The following is a 25,895-nucleotide window of genomic DNA, read 5'->3' as shown; positions in this document are numbered from 1 at the left end:
CTGGGGTGGGCTACTATCATAGCATGCGGATACGTTCACTAACCTGGAAACTCTCCAAACCCCATCCTTTTGGGTTTTTATGGAGGCTTTATTACCTGGGCACAATTGATTAAATCATTGGCCATTGGTGATTGAACTCAATCTCTGACCCCTCTCTCCTCCCCAGAGGGGGCTGGAGGTGGAGTATGAAAGTTCCAACCCTGTAGCCATGTGCTTGGTTCACCATCCTTAGGTTACCTAGGGGTTTTACAAAAGTCACTCCATTAACGTAACAAAAGACACCTTTGGTTCCCATCACTTAGGAAATTCCAAGGGTTTTAAGAGCTCTGCCAGAACACGGATTAAGACCAAATACATATTTCTTACTATATATCATAGTATCATAGAATTGGTACCAGAACTTGAGAACTTTGTACCTTTCAAATATTCCCTGGGGCCTCCCTGGTGGCGCAGTGGTTGAGAGTCCGCCTGCCGATGCAGGGGATGTGGGTTCGTGCCCTGGTCCGGGAGGATCCCATATGCCGCGGAGCGGCTGGGCCCGTGAGCCATGGCCGCTGAGCCTGCGCATCCGGAGCCTGTGCTCCGCAACGGGAGAGGCCACAGCAGTGAGAGGCCCGCGTACCGGAAAAAAAAAAAAAAAAAAAAAATCAAATATTCCCTGGTGTCAAGTTAACCATAATCTCAAAGAGGCCCTTTCCATAGAGATTTATATGAAAAAAGAAGTTTGGTACCTTCAGGTTTCTATAGTTTATGGGGAGCAGGGGTAAGTCAGGGAAAGAAAAGAAAAACTCATAGCCAGAAAAAGAATCTGTCTTACAAGACAGTTAACTTGATTCACAATAGCTTGTGCTATCAAGGGAAGAATATTGAGAAAGGAATGGGAAAGTGTTGGGCGTCAGATATTTTTACCATTGTTTAGCTGTGCCTTAGGAGCAGCTAAGACCAAGAGTTGGTTTCTAACGATATCGACTGGGAAGGAGCTGTTTCCACGTAGAGCCTGGCTCTGGTGTCTACTGCTGCTTCTCCCTGCAAGTGCATTTCTGTCTGTTACAAGTTTCCTGTGTTGCCTGTGGGTCATGGCCATTCCGTAGTGAGCCTGACAGCCATAAAGGCCATCTGGCTGAGATTTCAGTCATGTCATTCATCTGCCTGCATACAACTCTTTTACTTCTTGGACCATGTGTTCTGTGTTTTATTCAGAAAATATAGACTCCACTTATAATGAAGTTCCTGTGAGGTCAGAACTGGTGGGTGGCAACATTATTTGTGGTAGTTTTTCAGTGAATTGCAAAGGCCTTCACAATGATCCATAGATGCTTATTTTTCTTACAGCCTTAGTATATTCTTGGGTATGTCATACTTTACATGTGGGCGTTTAAATTAGCCTAAATTTTTGTAAGGCAGTCTGTCAGTATCTATTAAATTTTAAATGTTCATGCATTTGTTTCAGCTTTTCTCTTCCTAGGATAGTATCCTCCAGAAATGTTTCCAATATGGGTACAAAGACATGTATAAGGATATTCATTATCCCAGTGTTCATAGCAGTAGCAATTTGAAAACAGTTTAATTGTCTAGCATTAATTGATATGTTAAAAATAACTTGTACCTCCATAAGATGGAATACTATAGAAGCTATTTAAAAGAATGAGAAAACCTGTATGTGCTAACATATGAGAAAATGTTCACAATGTATTATGTGAAAACAAATTACAAAACTGTATTGAGTTATATCCCATAATTATTAAGTTACATGTTTACATAATATGTATGTTGATATATACATAGAAAAACACCTGGAGGAATAGACACTGAAATGATAGTGTCGAGGCGGGGGGTGGGGTGGGGTGGGGAGTATGAGATTATGGGAAACTTTTACTTTGTGATCTCTTCTTGGTTTGCTAATGTTACGGATTTTAAACACTCATCTATATTACTTTTGGTAGGAGAAAATAAAGATTAATTTACTTAAAATGAATAGAGGTGCAGTTAACAACAACTGAGGAGCTGCCTTAACAGCATTTGATGTTTTTGTCTTTCTCTTATTTGGAAAGCACGTGTGCCCTAGCGTTCTTTATGGTGTTCCTCTGTCAGTGCTGAGCACATTGGATGCAGGTGATACAGGAGCCCCTGGAGGGAAAAATATGCAGATGCGTGTCTTTAGCGTGAGCCAAAGCCTGAATATCATTGAAGTCCACTTTTTCCCTTGCTCTCATAGATGCTGTCAGAGGAAAATTATACGTTTTAATGGAAGCCAGATTATCAGCCCTCTATCGATTGGAGAGTGACTATGAAATCCTTGAAAGGTGAATATACAAATCATTGATTTGTATGTGTGTGTGCACGTGCATGTGTGTGTCTTTAGCTTTAAAAAGTGAGATATTTTATTGCCCCAAAGCTATATTATTCAAGCTTCGTTTTAAGTACTAATACCAAGTACATTCAGGTCACACGTTCCAGCACTCATGATTTAGGAACAAGGAAAGCAGGAGGGAATGGTAGCTTGATGTGGTTGCAGCCTCATTTCTTTGAATATTTTAATTGTGAGTTTGCCTTTTTCTTGTTTCTAGATTTCCTGGTGCCTATCTCAAAGGCAAGAAATACAGACCCCTGTTTGACTATTTTATAAAGGTGAGCTTAGAGACTTCTACCACAGGAGCTCTCCACAACCCATGTATTTGATGACTGGAGTGGTATTTATATTGTCTTATTGTTATATCGTTCATACAAGTGTGCCTAAATCCAAAAATCTCTTTTAATATTACAAAAATTAAATTCTGTTTGTATTGCCTTCTTGCTTTAATAATTAAAGTCCTATAGGAATTTTTAAATACTTTTCTCAAATTACATAAGGAATCCGTTACATTGATAAGATTTAATGTGTGTATATTTGTATTGTTTATAGTCTACACATCACCCAGGAAAGTCGTTGAGGTGTTTTTTGTTTTTTTTGAGTTTTGTTTTTACAAATTTAAGATAGTGCTCAGATGGTGCTTTCACAAAACTGTGTGTGTAAAAGTAAACAGAGTTCATTTCCAGGAATTGATGAGGTGGGTGGTTTAAGCTCAGACATTTAGTAACTTAGTTCTTATAAGAGTCACAAAGCTATTTTATGTGGTTTTCCATTTTCTGGCAACAGAATCCAAGCTGTAGCTGTAAACCCCACCACCAGCAACAAAAGAATAAAGTCAGCAGGAATTTCCTGTTGGTTCTTATTTATAGGTCTTGGAGTGAAATAATGAGCAACGCTCTCAGACCTGGTTTTACACATTATGTGGAAATTATATTCAGTTGGACGTAGCATTAGCCAGCAAAACCTTACACCATAGCCCATGATAAAATATTTGCTTACCTCTGTTCTGATTCAGTGTAGGGACAGAGTTTGGCTAATGCAGGTGATCTCTGCCATTTGGGCTCTGTCCACAGCATCACATCTGCCTCTACATTTTTGTGTTACCTGAGTGTTTTCCCGTGTTTCTTATCTCCTAACTAATGGCATTCCTCCTCATTCCATGTTGCTGCTGATGGATTTCCAAACACTTTACCTGGTCTGGTCCCTCCCTGTGAGCCTGCAGTCATTTGCCAGCACATTCCTCAATGGGTATTCTCCAGTTGACGCAAGGCAGTCCTACTCCCTAACCACATTCCCTAATGTTGATTTAAATATATCCTTTGCTTCCATCACACTGGCCCTTTATTCTCCTCCCTCCCTGCCTTTGTTTTTATTGTCATCCTCCTCTTTTTAAAAAACCCTCACCTTTCTTTAACGTCATATCAGCTTGACACTCTTCAAGCCTAAACTCAGGTGCCATCTGAAAAAAAAGCAAGTTTTGAAATGCTTCTTTGGTTTCTCCCTCTGAAAAATATCATTCCTGCATTCTTCTCTTCTGTATCATAACATGTTTTGTTTTATCTTGTATTTGTTTTTATTTGTCTTAAAACCTCTTACACTAGATCCCTTTGAGAATCTAAGGACAGTTCACCCCTCTCAGAAAATGCACATGGGCACAATAGATAGGAACTTTAGGTTAAATCAGAAGTCTGTCTGGAATATGCACTCAGTTCATACTGATCTAAGTTATTTAAGAACAACAACTATCCATTCAGTTAGCTTCCTGAAATTTCTAGAACGTTTGGTGAGTTTTAGAAAGATGCTGCAAATTCTTTGAAGACAAAAATCATCTGGTGTATACCTAAAATACACATGTTCTGAAATATTAAGTGAGAGCTATGAGAGTGGATGCTGTCTTTGAAGGACAGCACTATAGCTCTCTGTGTGAATGCTGACACAGTTCAGCCTTGGCAAGGGAAGGATCTAAAACTGGACTTCGAGAGATAGGAATGAAGCAGGGTTCTTTGTTAGAAACCCTCTACAGTTAGAAACAGTGAGAAACTTTTGTATTCCCTGTTCTTACATCTGATTCTAAGAACCCACATATTATCTCTCCATGTTTAAACTATTGAAGACACACCTTTTAGCACCTATCATACCACACCAAAAATATTTCCAGGTGACTTGGGTTATAGCAATTAAAACTTCATAGTTATTTTTCAAGTTTAGTTTTAAGTGAATGCCAAAGAATTAAAGAGTTGTGATATAGTTGAAAATAAAATTGCGTTTGGAACCAGAAGACCTTCTTTCAGGTCGCTACTAGTTGTATGATTTGGGCAAACCATTTCATCTTTGTTCAGAGTTTGTTCATCTGTGAAATTCATATACAACCAGAATATTTTTAAAACATGAGACTGCTGAATCCTTTTTCACAGGATTATAGGATTAAATGTGAAAATAATTTCTGAAAGTACTTTTTGCAAAGGCAGAGAGGTAAGAAAGCAAAGGGTCAGTTTGGCTGAAACAAAGGGTATGTGAAAAGAAATATTAAGAGATAAAGGTAGAAGAAGTAGGTCTGTAGTGTTATGTGTATGAACCTGACTTTATTGTTGTTACAAAGAAAATCAAACCGAAAACATTTCCCTTCAGTGTTACAGTAGGTGGAGTACCTGTAACTAGAACTTGTAACTCAGCTCCCATCCCGATTCTTCCAAAGTTTGCCTTTTATTACTGAATAACCTGAGCTGGACTGAAAGGAAAAGGAGCAGCAAAGCATATGCAGTGATTGAAAATATACCAGGAAGCGAATCGTTAAGGAAGCACATCGTCTGAGACGTTTTCACGAAAAACTGCATTCTAGGGCAGGGGTGAGGTTGGAAGAACTGATGAAAAAGCACAGTTTTGTGGCGAAGGAAGTTAGAAATTTTTCTCTGCAAGTCTTCAATAATTATTTCCTTTATAAGTGATGACCTGTTATTCATGGAAGCGATGTATTGAATTAGCATGTTTCTTCCCAATCTGAATTATTCTATCTTTTCTATTTCTGAAAATAATTTTGCATGTTAAAAGATTTTTCAGGCTCTTACCAAAAACTGTTATTAAATTAATATTATGGTATGGTATTGTTTTATTCTTTAAACCTGATAACCTTTCTTTTCCAGTGTAAAGAGAATGGTGCTTTTACTGTGCTTGTTGACAACTATGTGAAGGAGGAAGAAGGCACTGGGGTTGTACACCAAGCTCCTTACTTTGGTGCTGTGAGTAGTATATGTCTTGCAAATGCATTTATGAGAAGTAAACGTCAGTGGCCACTGAGTCGCGTGTGTGTTTGTGTGTGTGTGTGTTTGTGAGACAGGGAGAGAGAAGAGAGATGTTTCTCACTGTTTTTCACACTATGGAGTTAACCTCTTTTCAGGCTCACTGCCCCCAGAGATAACCTTATAAAACTTGGATCTGTAATTCCTTTTCACCCTGAGCTGATTTTTGAAAATGGTGTGCTAAATCCTGAGTGTTGCTGGGCATTTAGTCTTTCTAAAAGGCATGCTGTGTTTTCATTCATTCACTATTTACTTGCTATACACTTTGCCATTTATGATATGCAGTTCTGGGAGTTTTGACAAGGGCATAGAGTCATGCAGTCACCACAACCATCCAAACGCTGAAAGGTTCCATCACCTTTGCTGTGTTCTTGACCAAATAAATACTATATGATCAGAAGGGAGAATTTGACCTCTTTCCTCAAAGCTATGCAGTGTGGTTAATTTTAAGTTTTTCCCAGAGTAGTTTTTCCAAAAATGTAATCCTTTTAATGTAATTTGTATATGAATAAAACAAGAGTATAGGGATTAAGGGCACACATTTAGAACCAGACCTCACCTTAGGTCACAGCTCTGCCACTAACAGGCCATCCCTGGGTAAGTAACTTAGTCTGTCTGGACTTCCTTTTCCTCCTCTGTGACATGGAATGATAGTACCTGCCTGTCGGTAACTACAGGGATTAAATGGAATCATCTATATAGAGCGTTCAGCACAGCGCCTGACATTGTAAGAGTGTGTACAGTCACTGCTGGGGGTGTAGCACCCACTGGGGACCTACAAATTCCTCTTGGCTTGATCATTTTGTCAGTGAGAGAGGCAGTGAAGCTAGTCTGTCTCCGATGGTCTTTTTTTCTTCATACTTAATCTCTGCAGGGATTTTTATTATGGAAGTCTTCAAACATACAGAGAAGTAAAGAAAATATAATTTCTTATGTTCACATTATCCAGCTGCTTTAATTATTAATTTGGAATTTCTTTCATATCTGTTTCGTTCCCTGTCCCCTTCCCCAACACCTTTTTTATTTTGGCTGGAGGGTTTTGTAGCAAATCCTCAACAGCATATCCTTCATCTGCAAATACTTCTGTATGCATCTCTGACTGATAAGGACTTTTATTTTTAACATAGCCACCATGCCATTATACCCAATAAAATTAACAATTGCTTAATATCACCTAATACCTGGTCAGTATTCAAATTAGATGGAAAGTAAGCATTCTTGATAATACTGTTTATTGAGTTTTAGGAATTAGTCAAAGTTCAGCTATTCATTATAATTTTAGGGTCAACTGGTGTCATTGTTCCACTGTTAATAAATAATGAAAAGGTAACTTCTTGGTGTGTATCTGTCCTGAATGCCCGGCAGGTTAATGTTATAGAAGATCAGATCTTTAAATTTCAGCCTTTAACCCCACTTGGTAGACGTTTTCCAAGAGACCTTCCATGTTGCGGCTTTGCCAGACAATGTGCTATGTGATCTCTCCACAGAGTCTGTGCACTTCTACATGACCATGTTGAACATCACCTGTTACTCTGGCTCCATTCAGGAATGCTGCTCTTAGCTAGTCGAATCGAGTAGGGCTGTTTGCTCTATACTGAATGGTTCAAATTGCTGGACTTCGGGGCTTGTCCTGTCTGTGTTGCTTACTGTTTTTTTTTTCAGGGTCTTCCTTCACGGCCAGGCTGTCATTGCCCTTGGCTGTCATGTGCCCCATGCACATGTCGCATCGCACGAGACGGCCTCTCAGCATAGCGAGAGTTGAACATAGGCCCAGGTGGAACCATACTGGCTTTCCAGTTTATCTTGGAGTCAAACCAGGGTTTGGTTTCACTATTTAGTCCAAGACAATCCCTTTAATTTTAGATTCAAACAGCATAGCACGGAGGTAAAGACCTTGGACTCTGGAGCCAGGCTGTTTGGTTCTGAATGTGAGCATTGCCACTTTGCAGCTGAGTTACTTCTTTGTGCCTCAGCTTCCTCATCCGTAAAATGGAGATACTTGCTGGTTTGTCTGAGGGGAACACATGATGAAAACCTAGTACATCTATCTGCCTTCCTCACAGGATCGTTGTAAAGGTTAAATGAGCTAATGTAATGTAGTCAGATGTTCAGAGCACTGTTTGATATAGCACTTTATGTGTTTGCCCTGATTATTGTTAACATTGCTCAAAATGTATTCCTGAAGCATTGTGGTGTACCCAGCCTGCCTGGGGCCCATGTTACTTATTTGTAAAGTGAATAGTTTGGGGTTTGTTTGTTTGTTTGTTTTATTATTTTTTTAAATTTATTTATTTATGCACGCCACACCACATGGCTTGCGGGATCTTAGTTCGCCGACAAGGGATTGATCCCAGGCCCTGGCAGTGAAAGCGGCAAGTTCTAACCACTGGACCACCAGGGAATTCCCATAAAATGAATAATTTGGATTTAGATCACTGTTGCCATCCTTTCAGGCACTCCTTGACAGGATGCAAATCCATATGCACGTCAAGCATTGTGCAGTACTAAACAGTTCATGCCTTACACGTGTATGTTCTTCTGCTTTGTGCATACATGTATGTGTATACATGCTGCTGTTATAAATCAAATTTGATCTTGTTCTAATGTATTCATATGTGTCATCTTTCTTCTTGCTTAGTGGATACTCAGCTATATTAGGGGTTTGTGAAGTAATGGCTGGGAAGACTGATCTAATCCCCTAACCCTGCTATAGGGCTCTGGATTCTCTGAATAATCCTTGAGTTAACTTCAGTTGAGAGGATAATGAAAGTTGGATACATTTATATGTCAGAATACTGAAAAATTCTCCTATAAATCTGTTGCCTCTTATGCTCCTCTCCTGCCACACCCACACTTAACTGTTTTATTCTTCCCTTCTTCTACCTTTCTCCTTTTCCCCAGGATGACTATCGGGTCTGTATGGATTTCAACATCATTCAGAAAGACTCTGTCCCTGTTTGCCCTGTGGATGCTTCAGGCTGTTTCACAGGGGAAGTGGCAGATTTTGCAGGACAGTATGTGAAGGTCTGTATCTCTATGGCTTAGAAAGGTGTCAGTTTCATCGTACTTCTTTCATTAATCAGTTTTTTGTTAAACAGCTTCCATATGTGGGATTTTTTTTCCCCCAGGCAGTAGATTTTGTTTTGTTTTGTTTGAGCACATAAAACTTTAAAAGTACTTAAAGTTACACAGTGGCTGAAATGTGGACCAAGTATTTTTATAGTAGATTTGTTATTTGTGCCTTTTATTCATAGTAAAGGTATCAAAATAACAAAGTTTAGTAATATACTTAATTATATTGTATTACTAAGCATTGTAGGATATTTTAATGGCTAGATTTTAAATTTTTTTAAATAGGATGCTGACAAAAATATCATCAGGACCCTAAAGGAACAAGGTCGACTTCTTGTTGCCAGCACTTTCACCCACAGCTACCCTTTCTGCTGGAGGTGAGATGAAATGTAGCTCGAGCTTCAGCTTTGTGGATACATTTGATATGTGTGCCCATTCCATTAATTCATGGTTCCCATCTCATTTGTATCCTTTAGAGTTAGTGTTTGAAAACTTCATTCTTGTTTTAAGGAGAATTTTATGAATTCATATATATAGTTATTTCATTCCTTAGGTGTAAGAAACATAGGCATATACCAATATGTATTGTGTTGGGATCACAGTTCTCTAGGATGAGATATATCTCTAAAATTTTCAAATGGAATTTAGTGAGAAATATAATGTGCAATTTTTTTTTTTTTTTTTTTTTTGGCTGCATTGGGTCTTTGTTGCTGTGCCTGGGCTCCTCATTGTGGTGGCTTCTCTCGTTGCGGAGCACGGGCTCTAGGCATGCAGGCTTCAGTAGTTGTGCATGGGTTCAGTAGTTGTGGCTCACGGGTTCTAGAGCACAGGCTCAGTAGTTGTGGCGCACGGGCTTAGTTACTCTGCAGCATGTGGGATCTTCCAGGACCAGGGATCAAACCCATGTCCCCTGCATTGGCAGGCGGATTCTTACCCACTGTGCCATCGGGGAAGTCCCTGTGATGCAAGTTTTAATATAACATCATCCTGTAAAGATGTGGGTGAAAATGGAATGTTCAATGGCATCACGTTTTGTTCCCGTGTTTCCTCTTTGCTGAGGTTGACATCATTTCTTAGTCAACTGTCACACAAGCAGAACTATATTTTTTCTTGTTCTCTTATTACCTTTCACCTTCTTGTGAAAGATGGAGGGAGATGACATAGGCATTAGTATTTGCAATAGAAATAAATATCAGTAGAGGGCCTAATAATTGGTGGTAATATCAGTAAGAAACTTAAGGTCAGTCTTACCCTTTGCCCCTGCATACCTCAGTCTGCCCAGCCACGTTGTTCTGCATTTTTGCTTCCGCAGGTCAGACACTCCCCTCATTTACAAAGCAGTGCCTAGCTGGTTCGTTCGGGTGGAGCATATGGTAGACCAGCTGCTGAGGAACAATGACCTGTGTTACTGGTGAGCAATAAGATGTGTGTCTTCATAATGTCCTTTGTCATGTAGTTAGTACTGGTTTATACTTCCCTCAAGTTATAGAAATTTTAAAAGCCATCTTTTATTGTATATTGTAATAATAACTATTTTTCTGTTTATTCAGGAACACAAAATAATTTAAATAATATTATATAACAGAAGAAACAGCCCTCTTATGACAGGACATACAGGGGAACATTTTTCTTTTTTAAACCCAATGGAAATGAGAAGTTGCCATTTATTTGATTTAAAGAATGGAATGACTTTGGAAAACTGGCTGTACTCTCAGAGTCCATTAGCTTTAAATAATAGTCATTTTCAGGATATACATTTATTTTTGGATATACCTACAAAAGCCATTTACACTTACTACTTTTGACACTTGTTGAGTTCCTAAAGTATGGCAATGTCTTGTGTACACCGGTTTCATGGATAAACACTTCAGGGACAGAAGCCTTTCTCTCCTCAGCTAATAATCTAAACTGCAGAGAGGTGTTACAGTAGTTCCTCCATTTTTCCACAGGGGGTGTGTTCCAAGACCCCCAGTGGATGCCTGAAAACGCACATAGTATCAAACCCTGTACTGTATATACTGTTTTCCTATACCTACATACCTGTGATGAAGTTTAATTTATAAATTAAGCACGGTAAGAGAATATCCAAATTGCCAGCATCACTGCTTTTGCCCTTTGGGGCCAATTTTTAAGTAAAAGTAAGGGTTATTTCAACACAGGCACTGAGATAATCAACAGCTGATGTGGTAACCGAGATGGCTGCTAAGTAACTAATGGGCGGGTAACATATACAGCCTGGATACGCTAGACAAAGGGATAGTTCAGTTCCCAGGCAGGACGGAGTGCAAGGGCTCAACACTTCATCATGCCACCCAGAACAGCGTGCAGTTTAAAACTTATGAACTTTTTACTCCTGGAATTTTCCTTTTAATGTTTTTGGACCACGGTTGACTGTGGGTAACTGAAACCATGTAAAATGAAACCACAGATAAGGGGGGACTACTGTACTTCAACCTGTAGGTGCAAAAATGATACAAAACTAACTCTGTGTATTCCAGAAGAATGTTTTTCCCTGAGAGTTTTGAGGGTAATCACTATTTCTTATTTTCCCCAAGAATCCAACTTGACTTTAAGTTGTGTTCTCTGGGGAAGTAAGAAATAGTGCATTTGATTTTGGAAGAATGGGGAGAATCTCAGGGCAGTAAGAAAACTATAGCTTTCTATATTTCTTAGCAAAGTGAATTTCTCAAGAGCAAAATGTTTTTTCATTTTTATACCTAAGAAGCTCTTTAGTTTCCTCGTGGAGCACTGAGTATAGAATATTCATATGGCTGCCTCATTGGGGGTGGTGCTGAGAGGTGTGCAGGCCTATAAACTGACCTAGGATGGTAACTGCAGCACCTGAGAGGACGGAATGTTTTGGAGCCTAGGTGTGCCCTAACTCAGCCTTGAGCTTGGCAGCATCTCCTACAAAGCTGAACCTTAAAGAATAAGGAGTCATTTACCAGTCAGAAGCTATAAGAGCCTTGGGTAGCGGGGTGGCTGAGGGAAGGAGGGTGGTGGGGTGGACGTTATCGAAGTGGAGGAATGTCATGGACAGAGGCAATGAGGTAAGAAGCTGCATTCTAAGGAACTTGCCTTATTGCTAGAGCCTAAAGTGCAGTGGCAGGGGGACTGCAGGTGAGCCTGGAGAGGCAGCTTCTCACCAGCTACACATAACCCCGCCTATTCAGACTCTTACTTTGTAGGTAAGAGCCCTTGCTAATGAGTTTCAGTAAAAGCGCTATTGTATGGATGACCTGAAGACTAGATCTAAGTAAGATCAGGCTAGCTGTCGTCATGGTGATTGGTTAAAGGATTGTGGCAGTCCTGCAGTTGGAGAGCAGGACAGGAAAGCTTGTGTGCTGTGGGGTTTCATATTACAGAGCATCTTCCTGGGATGGATTCATAGCAGAAACAGTCTCTGTGGGTCTTCTGGTGCTGTCCATTTGGAAGACATTCTCCTAGGAGTGAGCTCAGCACCAGAATGTTAGGTTCACAAAGGCTTATGCAGATCTAATTTACAAACTTACTTACTAATGTTTTGGGGTTTTGTTTTTTTTTTTTTTCCCCCGCAATACGCGGGCTTCTCACTGTTGTGGCCTCTCCCGCTGCAGAGCACAGGCTCCAGACGCGCAGGCCCAGCAGCCATGGCTCACGGGCCCAGCCGCTCCGTGGCATGTGGCATCTTCCCGGACCGGGGCACGAACCTGTGTCCCCTGCATCGGCAGGCGGACTCTCAACCACTGCGCCACCAGGGAAGCCCTTACTAATGTTTTTATGTGATTGGTTATCTGATCTGTTTATTGCAGGGTCCCAGAGTTTGTGCGAGAAAAGCGATTTGGAAATTGGCTGAAAGATGCACGTGACTGGGCCATTTCCAGAAACAGATACTGGGGCACTCCTATCCCACTGTGGGTCAGCGATGACTTCGAGGAGGTGAGGCAGGGCCGTGTCTACTTGTGTTGATTTTTGCTAAAGCGCTTCATTCATGCATCTCAGTATGGGGTAAAAGCATATGGTTTCTTTTTTTCTTTGCCCCTTTCTTATTGCATCAGTTTTTTTTGCTTTGTTCCTTCCTAGAATCATGACATAAATAAGAATATGTTTTTAAGATTTTAATTTATTTTTACTTTAATTAAATATAGTTTTAAATTTCCCTCTGTGTAAAAGTGAAAAATATAATTTGTATTTTTCTTGGGAAACTCCTCACATTGTTTACCTTGTGTTGCTCAGAACTCTTTTTCTCCTTTTGAGTTTCTGATGAACAGAACAGAGACTCCACCCGCTGCACTAAGTCACAGCGTATTAAAACAGCCTTATAGTGATAAAAAAGGATGACTTAAAAAACTTACCAAAGCATTGCAGACCTTTAATTTAAAATCACATTTGTGTGTGTGTGTGTGTGTGTGTGTCTCTGAATAAATACATACATAGGTATATAGATGTATTCCCTCTGTCTAATGCTGACAGCATTAGAACAGTCATGAGCAGCAGCAGCAGCCCAGGGACCTCAGTAAATCTCCAGTAGGGACCTGAAAGGCAACAGTGAAGTAGCTGAATCAGAGGACTTTTCAGGACTGAGCAGGAAGGGCAGAGAAAGAGGCTGTGGGTATTCATTAGGTAGTAGATGACCTCTGGGTGTGAACCCACAGCAGCTCCTGCTGGTGCAGCCCGGCTACACGGCCCCTGTTAGATGACTCACCCTGTTCTGAATGCCCCTGCTGGGCCCAGATCCCAGCCTCCTTACATGAGTATAATCCTAATGTCTTGCAATCTGACTATTTGGTCCAGTTCATGCACAATAAATTAGTTCCAGCTTTGACTTGAGAAGATTTCAGATTAAAGAGTCAAGTTCAAGTGCCAGGAACAAACTAAGATGCCTTAGAGGAACAGTCTAGGCATTTCACTTATGCTAGTTATTTTTGGCAGAGATTTGGACATAGTAGACCCTCAAAAAATACTCGTTGAGATGATGGCTGTGAAATTCTCTCCTTGTAGGGAATCCCTCTGATATAGGGGTAGATAGCAAAGAAGTGAAGTCTGCTCACCAATTCAGACAGTGACCTATAGTCTTTCATGAGGTAAGCCACCTTGATGATAACTCATGAAGATCAAAGGTTTCTAAACCTAAACATGAATGTCACATAAATTAACTCTGTTTGATCTTTGGCTCTGAGGCCTTTTAACTTTGTTTTGACAGGTGGTGTGTGTTGGGTCAATGGCAGAACTGGAAGAACTGTCAGGAGCAAAGATCTCAGATCTCCACAGAGAGAGGTCAGTTTCTGAATGTTTGATTCACTTCAGTTCAGTATCAGGCTAGGTAGCCTGTCTAGACATGGTCTCGGTATCAGATCACAGAGCTACATGTAGAAATCAAACACTAGTTTGCTGAATTACTTCGTTGTTGATGATTCATGTCATATTGAGGAAAGGTGGCCTCTTGTCCTTGAGTTAGATGTCAGGAGACTTTGGTATATAACCTTCCAGACGGAGCCCTGATGGTGCTCTCTGAAAGCCTGTGATAACTGCCGATATTTCTGTTTGCAGGTGCATATGAAAGAGCTGTGACGGCATTGTGTTTCCTCTTGGCAATTAAACTGTAATTTCTGTTTTGCTTAAAATTAATAGAAGTGGCTACTTCTTTGTTTACTAGCATTGACCATCTGACCATTCCTTCACGCTGTGGGAAGGGATTGTTGCATCGCATCTCTGAAGTGTTTGACTGTTGGTTCGAGAGTGGCAGCATGCCCTATGCTCAAATTCATTATCCATTTGAAAACAAGAGGGAGTTTGAGGATGCATTTCCTGCAGATTTCATTGGTGAAGGCATTGACCAAACCAGAGGATGGTATGTTTCTTGTTCTTTAAAGCGTTTTTTTTTATTTATTTATCTATCTATCTATCTATCTATCTATCTATTTATTTATTTATTTATGGCTGCGTTGGGTCTTTGTTGCTGCGCGTGGTCTTTCCCTAGTTGCAGCGAGCGGGGACTATTTGTTGCGGTGTGCGGGCTTCTCATTGCGAGGGTTTCTCTTGTTGCAGAGCATGGGCTCTGGGCACACGGGCTTCAGTAGTTGTGACGCACGGGCTTAGTTGCTCCGCAGCATGTGAGATCTTCCTGGGGCCAGGGATCGAACCTGTGTCCCCCGCATTGGCAGGCGGATTCTTAACCACTGTGCCACCAGGGAAGTCCCTCTTTAAAGTGTTTTATTGATTTGATTTAACAGGTATTTTACTGAGCATTTAGCATTTATCAGCTGGGTGCTGGGGAGATCTTGTCAAACAAGACAGGCTTGGGCTTCCCTGGTGGCACAGTGGTTGAGAGTCCGCCTGCCGATGCAGGGGACACGGGTTCGTGCCCCGGTCCGGGAAGATCCCACATGCCGCGGAGCGGCTGGGCCCGTGAGCCATGGCCGCTGAGCCTGCGCGTCCGGAGCCTGTGCTCCGCAGGGAGTGGCCACAACAGTGAGAGGCCCGCGTACCGCAAAAAAAAAAAAAAAAACAGACAGGCTCTGCTCCTGCCCTCTGCCCCTCACCACTAAATATACCATAAAAGTGTCTTTTGAGCAGGAACCTCACACTGTATTAGGGCTGTAGGTTTAGAGTTTGAATTGTTTGTTTCACATTTTGGAATACAGAGATTTTGGTGTATGGAAAGGTTAAGTGATACAAAACAATGTGTCCTTAGTTTGTTTACTTCAAATCATTTACACAAGTGTTTAGTGGGTATTTACATACAAGATACTGGAGTGGGTGCTACAAATTGGAGGGTTAGTTGAAAATGTACTAAGATGTTAAGGTTAGCCTCATAACATTCTAAAAAATCCAGGTTTAAAATTTTTAAAAAAGAAAAAAGAAACATGGTGGGGAGGACTTTGGCATTGGTTTTATCTGATGCCTTATCTAAAGCAGTACTCTCATCCTCTTAATTAGAAAAAGATGAATTACCTTCTCTTCATGCATGAGCTTGGCTGACCCAGGTTCTAATTATACTTTCATTAGTAATGTTTCTGCAGGAGTGTTTAAAGAATGTTGGTATCATTTTCTGTCTTTACAACTTGTAGTCATCACAAACTGGTGGAATTCCAGCCTTAATGTTCTTAATGTTTTCAGCTTCCAATCCATTTTTCTATAGAAACAGCTACCATGTACAAACTCCTCTTCTTAGGGAGGGCCAGATGACTCACCAATAAGTTGTTTCTCTGAGGAGTTGCCATGTCTGGCAACTGTTAAAAGCCCTCACGTGGGTCCCCATGTGCACATTGCCTCCCTCGCCTTCTGTCAGGTATGGGCTGCCTCTCATAGGAACCAGGGTCCTCCTGACCTGTCTGATTTCCATCCTCATTAGTTGTGTCTGGTGATGTTCTTGGGATGCAAGATCAGGTCGGAGATGACAGAAGTGCATTACTTACTGGGACAGCTTACATGGATGTGATAGAGTTCTTTTAGGGAACAGTCTAGCTAGCATATAAACATGCATGATATCTGATAGAATAAAAACATTTTCTATGTTCATGTAGACTAGCTTTTAACTTTTGGATGAGAGTGCTTATTTCATCTTTTGTCGTCAGACTATCCCATATGACCTTGTGCTAAAGGCAACACATCTCTGGATTTCCAGCCTGGCATTTCGGGGAGGTCCTGAGAGGCCACCCAGTGCTGCCCTGCTCTGCCTTGTGGCTGTCCAACTAGCTCCCCAAGGAAGGTGATAGTACTGTCCCCAGCAGGGGGTCAGTACCTCACTCCAGGGCTTTATTTGCTTTAAATAAAGTTCATTTTATTTTTTCTAGTGAGAAGCTCTAATATGACTGGTCTGCAGTGGGCCCTGTGCCTAATTTTTCAGCACTCCCCAGATGATTCTGATGTATCCAGGATCAAGAACCATTGCTTTGTGATTATCAAGAAGTGTAACTTACCTAAAATAGAAATTCAGTCCAATAAGTAAACGTAGTTTTTTTTCCTATGCTTGATTTCCTTTTCTTATTTTATTGAACTCTTTGTTTGTGGGTTTTTTTCCAGGTTTTACACCCTGTTGGTGCTGGCCACAGCTCTCTTCGGACGGCCGCCATTCAAAAATGTGATTGTGAATGGGCTCGTCCTGGCAAGGCAGGTGCACTCCTTTGTGTAATAATGAGTTGCAGTTCCTGATCTCCTTTATTCTTTCAGCGTGTTCTGGTTGGATCTAACGATTCTTTGGGAATAGAGAAATTCAGGAATGCCCCAGCTCTGTTCCTATTCTCTTCCTTCCTTCTGCCTTTATACTTCTTCCTGCTCTCCCTTTTCCTCCAACTCCTGTCTTGTGCTCTTCTCAACCTGTATCATTCTGTCTCTTCGTATTCCTCTGTCTTAGGAGAAGGACTGCATTAAGAGCTAAGCCTAATGGAGGAGGACAGAGGCGAGGACATGTGTCCCATGATACTACTAGTGATAAAATAACGTTTGTCATTTAGAATTTTATAAAGTACTTTTGCTTATAGCTCTTATTAAATCTGTACACTGGTCCTTTAATATAAATTTTTGTTGTCCTGTTTTTAATATATGAGGAAGCTATTGGTTCTAGAGGCTTATTATAGAGGAGTCTTATTTTTTCCTTCTACTGCCTCTAGTCATTAAAAGTAAAAACAAATAAGAAGAAGAAAATAAAATTTTTATACCTAGATACCTTGCTTCATGTGCTGTTCAAGGTGGGGGATGACACCTGGCACTGTACCAGCCTCTGTTTTGAGCATTTACACATCTTCACTCATTTATCCCCAGAACTATTTGAAATGGGTCCTTTCATTGTCCATTTTGACATTTGAGGAATTTGAAGTGCAGAAAAATTAAGGTCATACAAGCAAAAGAGTGTGAAATTCTAGTTCTGTATCCAGGCAGTCTGGCTCTATAGTCTGTACTTTTTTTTTTAATTGAAAATCTTACTGAATTATAGTTGTAAAAATTAATAGAGACCCCTCGTGTGCTTTGCCTGGTTCCCCCAATGGTCACGTTTTTGAAACTGTAGCACATTGTCACAATCAGGATGTTGATTGAATCCACCAGTCTTATTTAGATATCCCCAGTTTTACTCATTTGCTATTGCATGCAATATTATCTCATATATGGGTTCCTGTATCCACCAGCAGAGTCAAGATACTTGGCCTGTTTCAACATCACAGGATGCCTCTGTTGCCCTTTTATAACCATACCCACCCCACCCCTTCACACCCCTCCCACCTCAGCCTTCAATCCTAATCCCCATCCCCTGGCAACCACTAATCTATTCCCCATCTCTGTAATTTTGTCATTTCAAGTATGTGATATAAATGGATTCATATCATATATAACCTTTTGTGATTGGCTTTTTTTGCTTACTGTAATTCCCTGGAGATACCTCAGGTGGTTTTATGGATCCATAGTTCTCTCTCATTGCTGAGCAGTGTTCCATGGTGACCCACAGCTTTCACCTGCTGAAAGACATTGAGGTTGTTCCCAGCGTTTGCTGACTATGAATAAAGCTGTGAACTTTCTAAGGTTTTGTGTGAATATAAGTTTTCGTTTCTCTGGGATAAATGCCAAGGCTGTGTGTTTTTCACTGTTACACTCTGGCATCTTCTGCTGCCATTTATCCCGAAACTTCTCCATTGACTCACTACAATATTCAAAAAGAAGCTTAAACAACCTATTGTTGTGCCTTAGTAGTAGCTTGTGTCCCATTTGCACTTATGTATTCCAATTTGTAGATAATCTGTAACCATATATAAACTGTGATGTTGACTTATTTAATTGGTGTTTCCCTTCTGTTTTTCAAGTGATGGCCAAAAAATGAGCAAACGCAAAAAGAATTATCCAGATCCACTTTCAATCATTCATAAATATGGTGCTGATGCCCTCAGGTACAAACCAGTGCTCTGCCTTGTGTGTATTTGTCATTTCTTATTAAGCATCTTACATTCTGTTAATCATGTTTTCAGTGATATTAATCATTCTATTAATTTGGTTTATAATTAGCTTTTTTAAAAAAATGCACATCTGTTACATGGAGAATTACATTGGTATGGTGTTGAGTTTAAACCCGCAAGGTGGTTTTCTAAATAGTAAAGATGTTTCTATATCTATAGGTCTTTTGGAAGAGGAGGCTCTGTGCTGAATTTTATTAAGCAGCACAAGTACTCCCAGGCTATTTGCTGGTGTCTTTGCCTCATTCCTTCTGTAGGTTCCCTGTCTTATTGATATTAGAATTCTCTTATATCATTTATTTCAATTTTACACTTACTCCTCAAATAGCCATATGAGGTACAATTTATACTAGAGCAAATAAAAATACTGAAAAGGGGCTTCCCTGGTGGCGCAGTGGTTGAGAGTCCGCCTGCCGATGCAGGGGACACGGGTTCGTGCCCCGGTCCGGGAAAATCCCATATGCCACGGAGCGGCTGGGCCCGTGAGCCATGGCCGTTGAGCCTGCACGTCCGGAGCCTGTGCTCCGCAACGGGAGAGGCCACAACAGTGAGAGGCCCGCGTACTGCAAAAAAAAAATAAAAAAATAAAAAAATAAAAATAAAAGGCACCAAAGAGATCTTATTCAGCATCCTCCTGTTACAAACACAGAGACCCACATCCACGGGCTGTGGACAAGCACGTTCACAGTTGCCATGTTGCCCAGGAGCAGTTAGTGGGGTGTCCTGCAAACCCCAGTTATCTGTTAGACTCACTTTGGCATAGCTGACAACTTGGGCCTCTTTAATTCTTTGTGTTCAAGGCTGTCCTGTAGGATGTTTAACAACATCCCTGGTCTCTGCCCCCTGAGTCCCTCTGTGCTGGCAGAGCACATGTGGCTGTTGCTTGTGAATCCCTGATGCCTGCACATATGTCCTGGAAGGAGGGCCTGGCTTCTTCCTCTTAGTGTTGCCATACTGCCTGAGGCCTGTGCTGGGACCAGCCCAGGGCATGCTTCTAGGTTAGTTCAGTGCCATATTTTGGTGTGGCACTTTTGGTCTCCCCTTTATCATTTGCTAGGTCTCTTACACAAAATAAGAATTTTGTCGGTTTTAAATTGACTGTTAGAAGCGTATTTATAATTCCCCACTTTTGTAGAAAAAGGGCTGATTTGGGTATTGCCCTGTCAGCATGTCAGTAATATTTGGTTTACTGTGTACATCCCTTTTCCATGTAATTTTTCTCCTCTTCCAGATTATACCTGATTAACTCCCCTGTGGTGAGAGCAGAAAACCTCCGCTTTAAGGAGGAGGGTGTTCGAGATGTCCTGAAGGATGTGCTGCTACCTTGGTACAATGCCTATCGCTTCTTCATCCAGAACGTCCTGAGGCTACAGAAGGTGTGGGTTGCAGTGCTGTGGGGTAGGGTCTGCCCCACGGAGCTGGGTTGAGCTGGGTTTGCGAAAGATGGTCAGGGGTCAGCTGTGAAGCAGAGCTCCATGGGAGACAGGAGCTAACAGGCCTCGTGGGTGGGGGCTCAGAGCCACTGGGGAGGCCATAGATGAAAGTGTGACAGGTGTCTGGGGTCCATGCTGGGCCAAGAGCACAGGACCGGAACTTCACCATTTGTATAGATGCTCACCTCTGCAAGACACAGAAGCCTCACCTGTTGAAGAAGAGTTGCATTGGATATTCATTTAGCCAGCCAAATTGGTACTGGGGACTTAGTGATGGGGGAGCCAGTAAAGAGTCAGCTACTATCAGAGTGAGTGCCTAGTAAAGGCTGCTACAGGTGGGTGGTCAGGGAAGGCCACTTGATGAGTGCATTTGAGCTGAGACTCTGAAAGTGAGAGAAGTTCTCATTGGGTTGCTGGGATGAAAAATAGTGGTTCTGATATATAAGAAAGTGCCTCAGAGCAGTTACCTGCTGGCCTGGGAGGCATCCCCTGAGAAGCCCCTTCCCTTGCCAGCAGGCTTCATTGCACATGTGCCTGTGCATGCTTCCTAGACTCCGTTGGGGTCAGGGCTCAGGTACCACTCATCTTTTTATCTCCAACACCTTAAAAGTAGAGTTCCTTAGTAAACTACTTTTGACTAAACACGTGATATTATTCCTTCCTGAGAAACTGGTTGGAGAGCTGAGCTTTAAGCATCGCATTCCAGCAGGCTGGTCACTCACTTTTTGCTGCCTCTGGCTCATCTCAGTCTGCTAATGAACCCTCCCAAGAAGAAGAAGGTCTTTGGGAACAACACCCCTAGTGTTTCTATCTTTTGGATCCCACCACCTCTCAGGCCAGCAGTGCTAAAGTGGGTCTGCTTTGCAGGCCTCTGCTGGTGTGGGATTCAGGAACACAGGCTGGGTCAAACCACTCATAGTTGGGGCTCATCTGGGCCTGGCAGAAAGATGCAGGCTCCAGCATCAGAGCAAGAGTCAGCACGGTCACTGCCTTGCCATCCTGATGGTGATGCCGTTGAATAGGGACAGGTAAAGTAGGCCTTCAGGATTGAGGAGGATTTGCAAAGGAAAAAGCAGGGGTGGAATAGAGCATTCTGGGTAAAATAAGTAACTTAAGCAAAGACATTAATTCCTAGTACTCATTTTCAACCTACAGGCAGTTGTCCAGTCCTAGCCAGTTTTGCTGTCCCTCCTTCCTCAGATTTAAAGTAACTAAACCTCCTACTTAACGAAAAGATGTTGGAATATTTCTTAATTCGTAGTTACTCTTTGGTGCATAGGAATCATTTTTTCCTAAATTCTCTTTAGGTCACTCAAAAATGTAATTCATGGGCCTCCCTGGTGGCGCAGTGGTTGAGAGTCCGCCTGCCGATGCAGGGGATACGGGTTCGTGCCCCGGTCTGGGAGGATCCCATATGCCGCGGAGCGGCTGGGCCCGTGAGCCATGGCCGCTGAGCCTGCGCGTCCGGAGCCTGTGCTCCGCAACGGGAGAGGCCACAACAGTGAGAGGCCCGCATACCGCAAAAAGAAAAAAAAAAAAAAATGTAATTCATTAATTGAGGACTTAATGTTCCAAGTTTAGAGTTTACTTGGAAAATATTGCTAAGAATCAGAAATTTAGATTGCCAACAGGGTCTGGGTTTTTGTGGTGTTTTTTTGATTTGTTTGGGTACTTCTTTCAGTTTAAATAATTTAAAAAATTCATTTCTCTACAGTAGTTTCCCGCAGGCGTGCAGAATGTTTCAATAATTGTCCCTTCCTAGGAGGAAGAAATGGAATTCCTTTACAACGAGAACATGGTTAAAGAAAGTACCAACATCACAGACCGGTGGGTCCTGTCCTTTATGCAGTCGCTCGTTGGGTTCTTTGAGACTGAAATGGCAGGTGTGTCTCTCTTGGGCCTTCTCCCAGGAATAAGGAGTCTTCTCTTTATAACTGTCCTTTTGATATTTAACTGTTTTTCTTTATAAACATAGAGGACATTTTTTTTTTGAAGTATAGTTGATTTACAATGTTGCGTTAGTTTTTGGTGTACAGCACAGTGATTCAGAAATACAAATGTGTATATATTTTTTTCATATTCTTTTCCACTGTAGGTTATTATATGATATTGAATATAGTTCCCTGTGCTATACAGTAGGACCTTGTTGTTTATTTTATTTGTAGTAGTTTGCATCTGTTAATCCCAAATTCCTAATTTATCCTTCCCCCACCCCCTTTCCCCTATGGTAACCATAAGTTGTTTTTTTTTTTTTATGTCTGTGAGTCTGTTTCTGTTTTGTAAATAAGTGCATTTGTATCATATTTTAGATTCAACATATAAGTGATACCATATGGTATTTGTCTTTCTCTTTCTGACTTACTTCACTTAGTATGGTAATCTCTAGGTCCATCCATGTTGCTGCAAATGGCATTATTCTTTTTTCTGGCTGAGTGGTACTCCATTGTATATGTATACGGGTGTGTGTGTGTGTACGAACCATATTTTCTTTATTCATCTGTCAGTGGCCATTTAGATTGCTTCCATGTCTTAGCTATTGTAAATAGTGCTGCAGTGAACATTGGGGTGCATGTATCTTTTCAAGTTCTCCCCAGGTATGTGCCCAGGAGTGGGGTTGCTGGATCATAGGGCAACTCTAGTCTTAATTTTTTAAGGAACCTCCATACTGTTTTCCATAGGGGCTGCACCAGTTTACATTCCCACCAACAGTGTAGGGGAGGGTTCCCTTTTCTCTACATCCTGTCCAACATTTTTTATTTGTAGACTTTTTAATGATGGCCATTCTGACTGGTGTGAGTGATACCTCATTGTAATTTTGATTTTCATTTCTCTAATAATTAGCGATGTTGAGCATCTTTTCATGTGCCTCTTGGCCATCTGTATGTCTTCTTTGGAAAACTGTCTGTTTAGGTTTTCTGCCCATTTTTTGATTGGGTTGTTTTTTTGGTATTGAGTTGTATGACCTGTTTACATATTTTGGAAATTAAGCCCTATCAGCCGCATTGTTTGCGAATATTTTCTCCTAGTCCATAGGTTGTCATTTCATTTTGTTTATAGTTTCCTTTGCTGTGCAAAAGCTTATGTTTGATTAGGTCCCATTTGTTTATTTTTGCTTTTATTTCTATTGCCTTGGGAGACTGACCTAAGAAAACATTGGTATGATTTATGTCAGAGAATGTTTTGCCTATGTTCTCTTCTAGGAGTTTTACGGTGTCATGTCTTATAAGTCTTTAAGCCATTTTGATTTTATTTTTGTGTATGGTGTGAAGGAGTGTTCTAATTTCATTGATTTACATGTGGCTGTCCAGCTTTCCCAACACTACTTGCTGAAGAGATTGTCTTTTCTCCATTGTATATTCTTGCTTCCTTTGTGGAAGATTAATTGACTGTAGGTGTGTGGGTTTATTTCTGGGCTCTCTAAACATAGAGGAAATTTTATAGAAATTTTGAGAGATACAGAACAATAGATAAATAAATATTTCTCTTTACCTCTCAAATATAATTTTAAGGCTTGTTAGTTGTAGAAATATGTTGTTCCAAGGCATTAGAGATTGTCTCGGGGGGATGTCTAGTGACCTCACCCCTCCACAGATACCACACAGGCCCATGGAATCACAGGCTTCAGTAGTGGATGCCCATGAGTTCAAAACCCAACGGCACCACTTGTTCCCTGGGGGAAACGTTGCCTAATCTATGAGCCTCAATTTCTTTCTCCGAAAAATGCCTGGTAAGAGTTAATATAAGGCTCAGATGGAGATTATGTACATACAGTAGCTGGCAGATAATAGGTACTTAATAAGTAGTAGTTGTTATTAATATGTTTTAAATTTATTTTTAGGTCTATATTAAATAAGTAGTCCCTGTTCAGCCTGGAAAAATTAGGAAATACAGAAAAACAATAATGAAGTTGACATTTCCCCACACTTCTCTTACCTAACAACAACAAATTTGGTTTTAGACAGAGGTTGGAAAAGTAGGTTATGTTGGTTTCCTAGAAGTTGGAGATGGAACAACCATAAGTCAAGGTGAGAAATTCCAGAAACTGTTAACCTGGATACCTGAGATGGGTCTGATAAAGTCTGTGGGCAGGGGAGAAAATATGGCATCCCTGTGTGCACCCTTGTGACATAAACCAGCCTCCCCCAGCGTCCTGTGGTTGCCAGGTTCTGTTCAGGTACTGCACTCCAGTGGATTCGAGGGGCCAGAGCAATCTGGTTCATACAGGGTTCTTCCATTCCTCAGCTGGTACATAGCTCTTTGTGGAATAGTTGGTGCCTCTGTACTTGGCACAATAGGATGGTTAGTCCAGGAAATTTTGAATGTTTTATCAGTCATCCTGAAGGACAACACCCACTCTATTAAACATATGTAATAAGGGTCATATGACTGTCAAACTATTGGACAGATTGACATAAGTGAAGATGGAAATGAGTGTGCAAAGCAGACATCGGCACTTGGGTTCTCACCACACTCCCTGGGATACCTACTCATAGCTGTGTCCAGTTTTCCCTCCTGAGTGATATAAATGAATGGGGTTGTTGCCTGGGGGCCCTTGCCATCTTTAGACAGCAACGGCTGTGACCTGAGAATGTATATCTTGGCTGGGACCTGGTCTCCCTGGGAACTAAAGGTTTGGCAGCAGTTGTGCACACAGCCGAGTGGTAAGGGCCAGGTGCAGGTGGCTAGGTGGTGCACGTTGAACCGATGAGGGGGGCTCCAGACCCAGATTGCCCAGTGCAGTTCCCACTCCACCAACCTGTCAGCTTTGTGCCCTTGCCTCCCTCATCAAAACAGAATTCTGAGAACTAAATAGGTAGCATCGTTGAAGAGTCTGCAGTTGGTATTAGTGATTTCAGTGGTAGCTGCTGCTCCCTTTTATTATATATGGGCTTTGTTTACCTTATAAGAGTTGCAGCTCTTGAACAGTCTAGCTTCCTAGAAGGTGAAAAGTGTAGTGAACCCTAGAAATAACTTAGATGGGCCTCTGTCTTTACAGAACAGGCCTCTGATCACAAAAATTGCCTCTCTAGAAATGTACGACCAGCGAGTGCCTCTGGCCTGGGGTCCAGGTGTTGGTCTAGCAGCACCTCAGTGCTAGTCTTTTTGAACTGCAACAGAGAGCAGCTCTGCCCTTGGCAACTTAACCACTGTGTTAGCTTAGACTAGGAACCTCATTAACAGTCACTGAACTCTTAATATAAATTGTGGTGTGTTGTTATGATTTTTGGTCTTACTCTCCTTGTTTTTGGTGTTTGTTTCTGTGCAACAGAGAGTATCAGTTAAAGGGGAGGTGAATGGCAAAAATCCTGAAGATAAGTCTGGGCCTCAAACAAAGTTGGCTAGACGCCCTTAACTTCCTGCTTGCCCTCTGAGTTCCTCAGGGGAGCCTTCAAATTCTTCTGATTCTTCAAGGTTCTTCTCTCCGTCCAATACCTCTTTTAGCTTTCTTTCCTTGACTATCTTAACCTTTAGAAACCCTGTTCTATTTTATGCACAGCCCCTGCCTGAGTTTCTCAGTGGCAGCACTGCTGACAGTCTGAGCTGGGTCATTCTCTGTGGTGGAGGCTGGCCTGTGCATTGTAGGTTGTTGAGCAGCATCCCTGGAGTCCACCCACCAGATGCCAAGAGTGCCCACCTCCCCAGTTGGACAACCAGCATGTCTCTCTAGACATGGTCAGTGTCTCCTGCAGAGCAGAATTGCTCTGGTTGAGAAGCCCTTCCCTATGCTCTGCCTCTTAGGATCTAATTAGAGCTTTTTATGTGTCTGTCTTAGTTGAGGTCAAGGTAGCACAGTGGAAGAAGTCAGGCTTTTGTGGTACTACCA

At 41.5% G+C, this 25,895-nt stretch overlaps 1 protein-coding gene across 4 annotated transcripts in view; it reads left to right on the top strand.

Annotated features, from left to right (window-relative positions):
- Nucleotides 1-25,895, top strand: part of IARS1 (isoleucyl-tRNA synthetase 1) — an 81,731-nt gene that overhangs the window by 24,954 nt on the left and 30,882 nt on the right. For all 4 annotated transcript variants that reach the window (XM_060102397.1, XM_060102395.1, XM_060102394.1 and 1 more), the window contains exons 8-20: nt 2,216-2,303; nt 2,568-2,628; nt 5,491-5,586; nt 8,548-8,670; nt 9,004-9,095; nt 10,031-10,129; nt 12,510-12,636; nt 13,901-13,974; nt 14,354-14,548; nt 16,723-16,809; nt 18,492-18,575; nt 19,870-20,014; nt 21,834-21,954. In XM_060102397.1, the coding sequence (XP_059958380.1) occupies nt 2,216-2,303; nt 2,568-2,628; nt 5,491-5,586; nt 8,548-8,670; nt 9,004-9,095; nt 10,031-10,129; nt 12,510-12,636; nt 13,901-13,974; nt 14,354-14,548; nt 16,723-16,809; nt 18,492-18,575; nt 19,870-20,014; nt 21,834-21,954 (1,392 nt within the window). The remainder of the gene's footprint in view (nt 1-2,215; nt 2,304-2,567; nt 2,629-5,490; nt 5,587-8,547; nt 8,671-9,003; nt 9,096-10,030; nt 10,130-12,509; nt 12,637-13,900; nt 13,975-14,353; nt 14,549-16,722; nt 16,810-18,491; nt 18,576-19,869; nt 20,015-21,833; nt 21,955-25,895) is intronic.

The sequence above is a fragment of the Mesoplodon densirostris genome, chromosome 6, assembly GCF_025265405.1.
Source record: "Mesoplodon densirostris isolate mMesDen1 chromosome 6, mMesDen1 primary haplotype, whole genome shotgun sequence".
NCBI lineage: Eukaryota > Metazoa > Chordata > Mammalia > Artiodactyla > Ziphiidae > Mesoplodon > Mesoplodon densirostris.
Note: the sequence above shows the minus strand (reverse complement) of the source record. Positions and strands in the feature narration are given on the sequence as shown.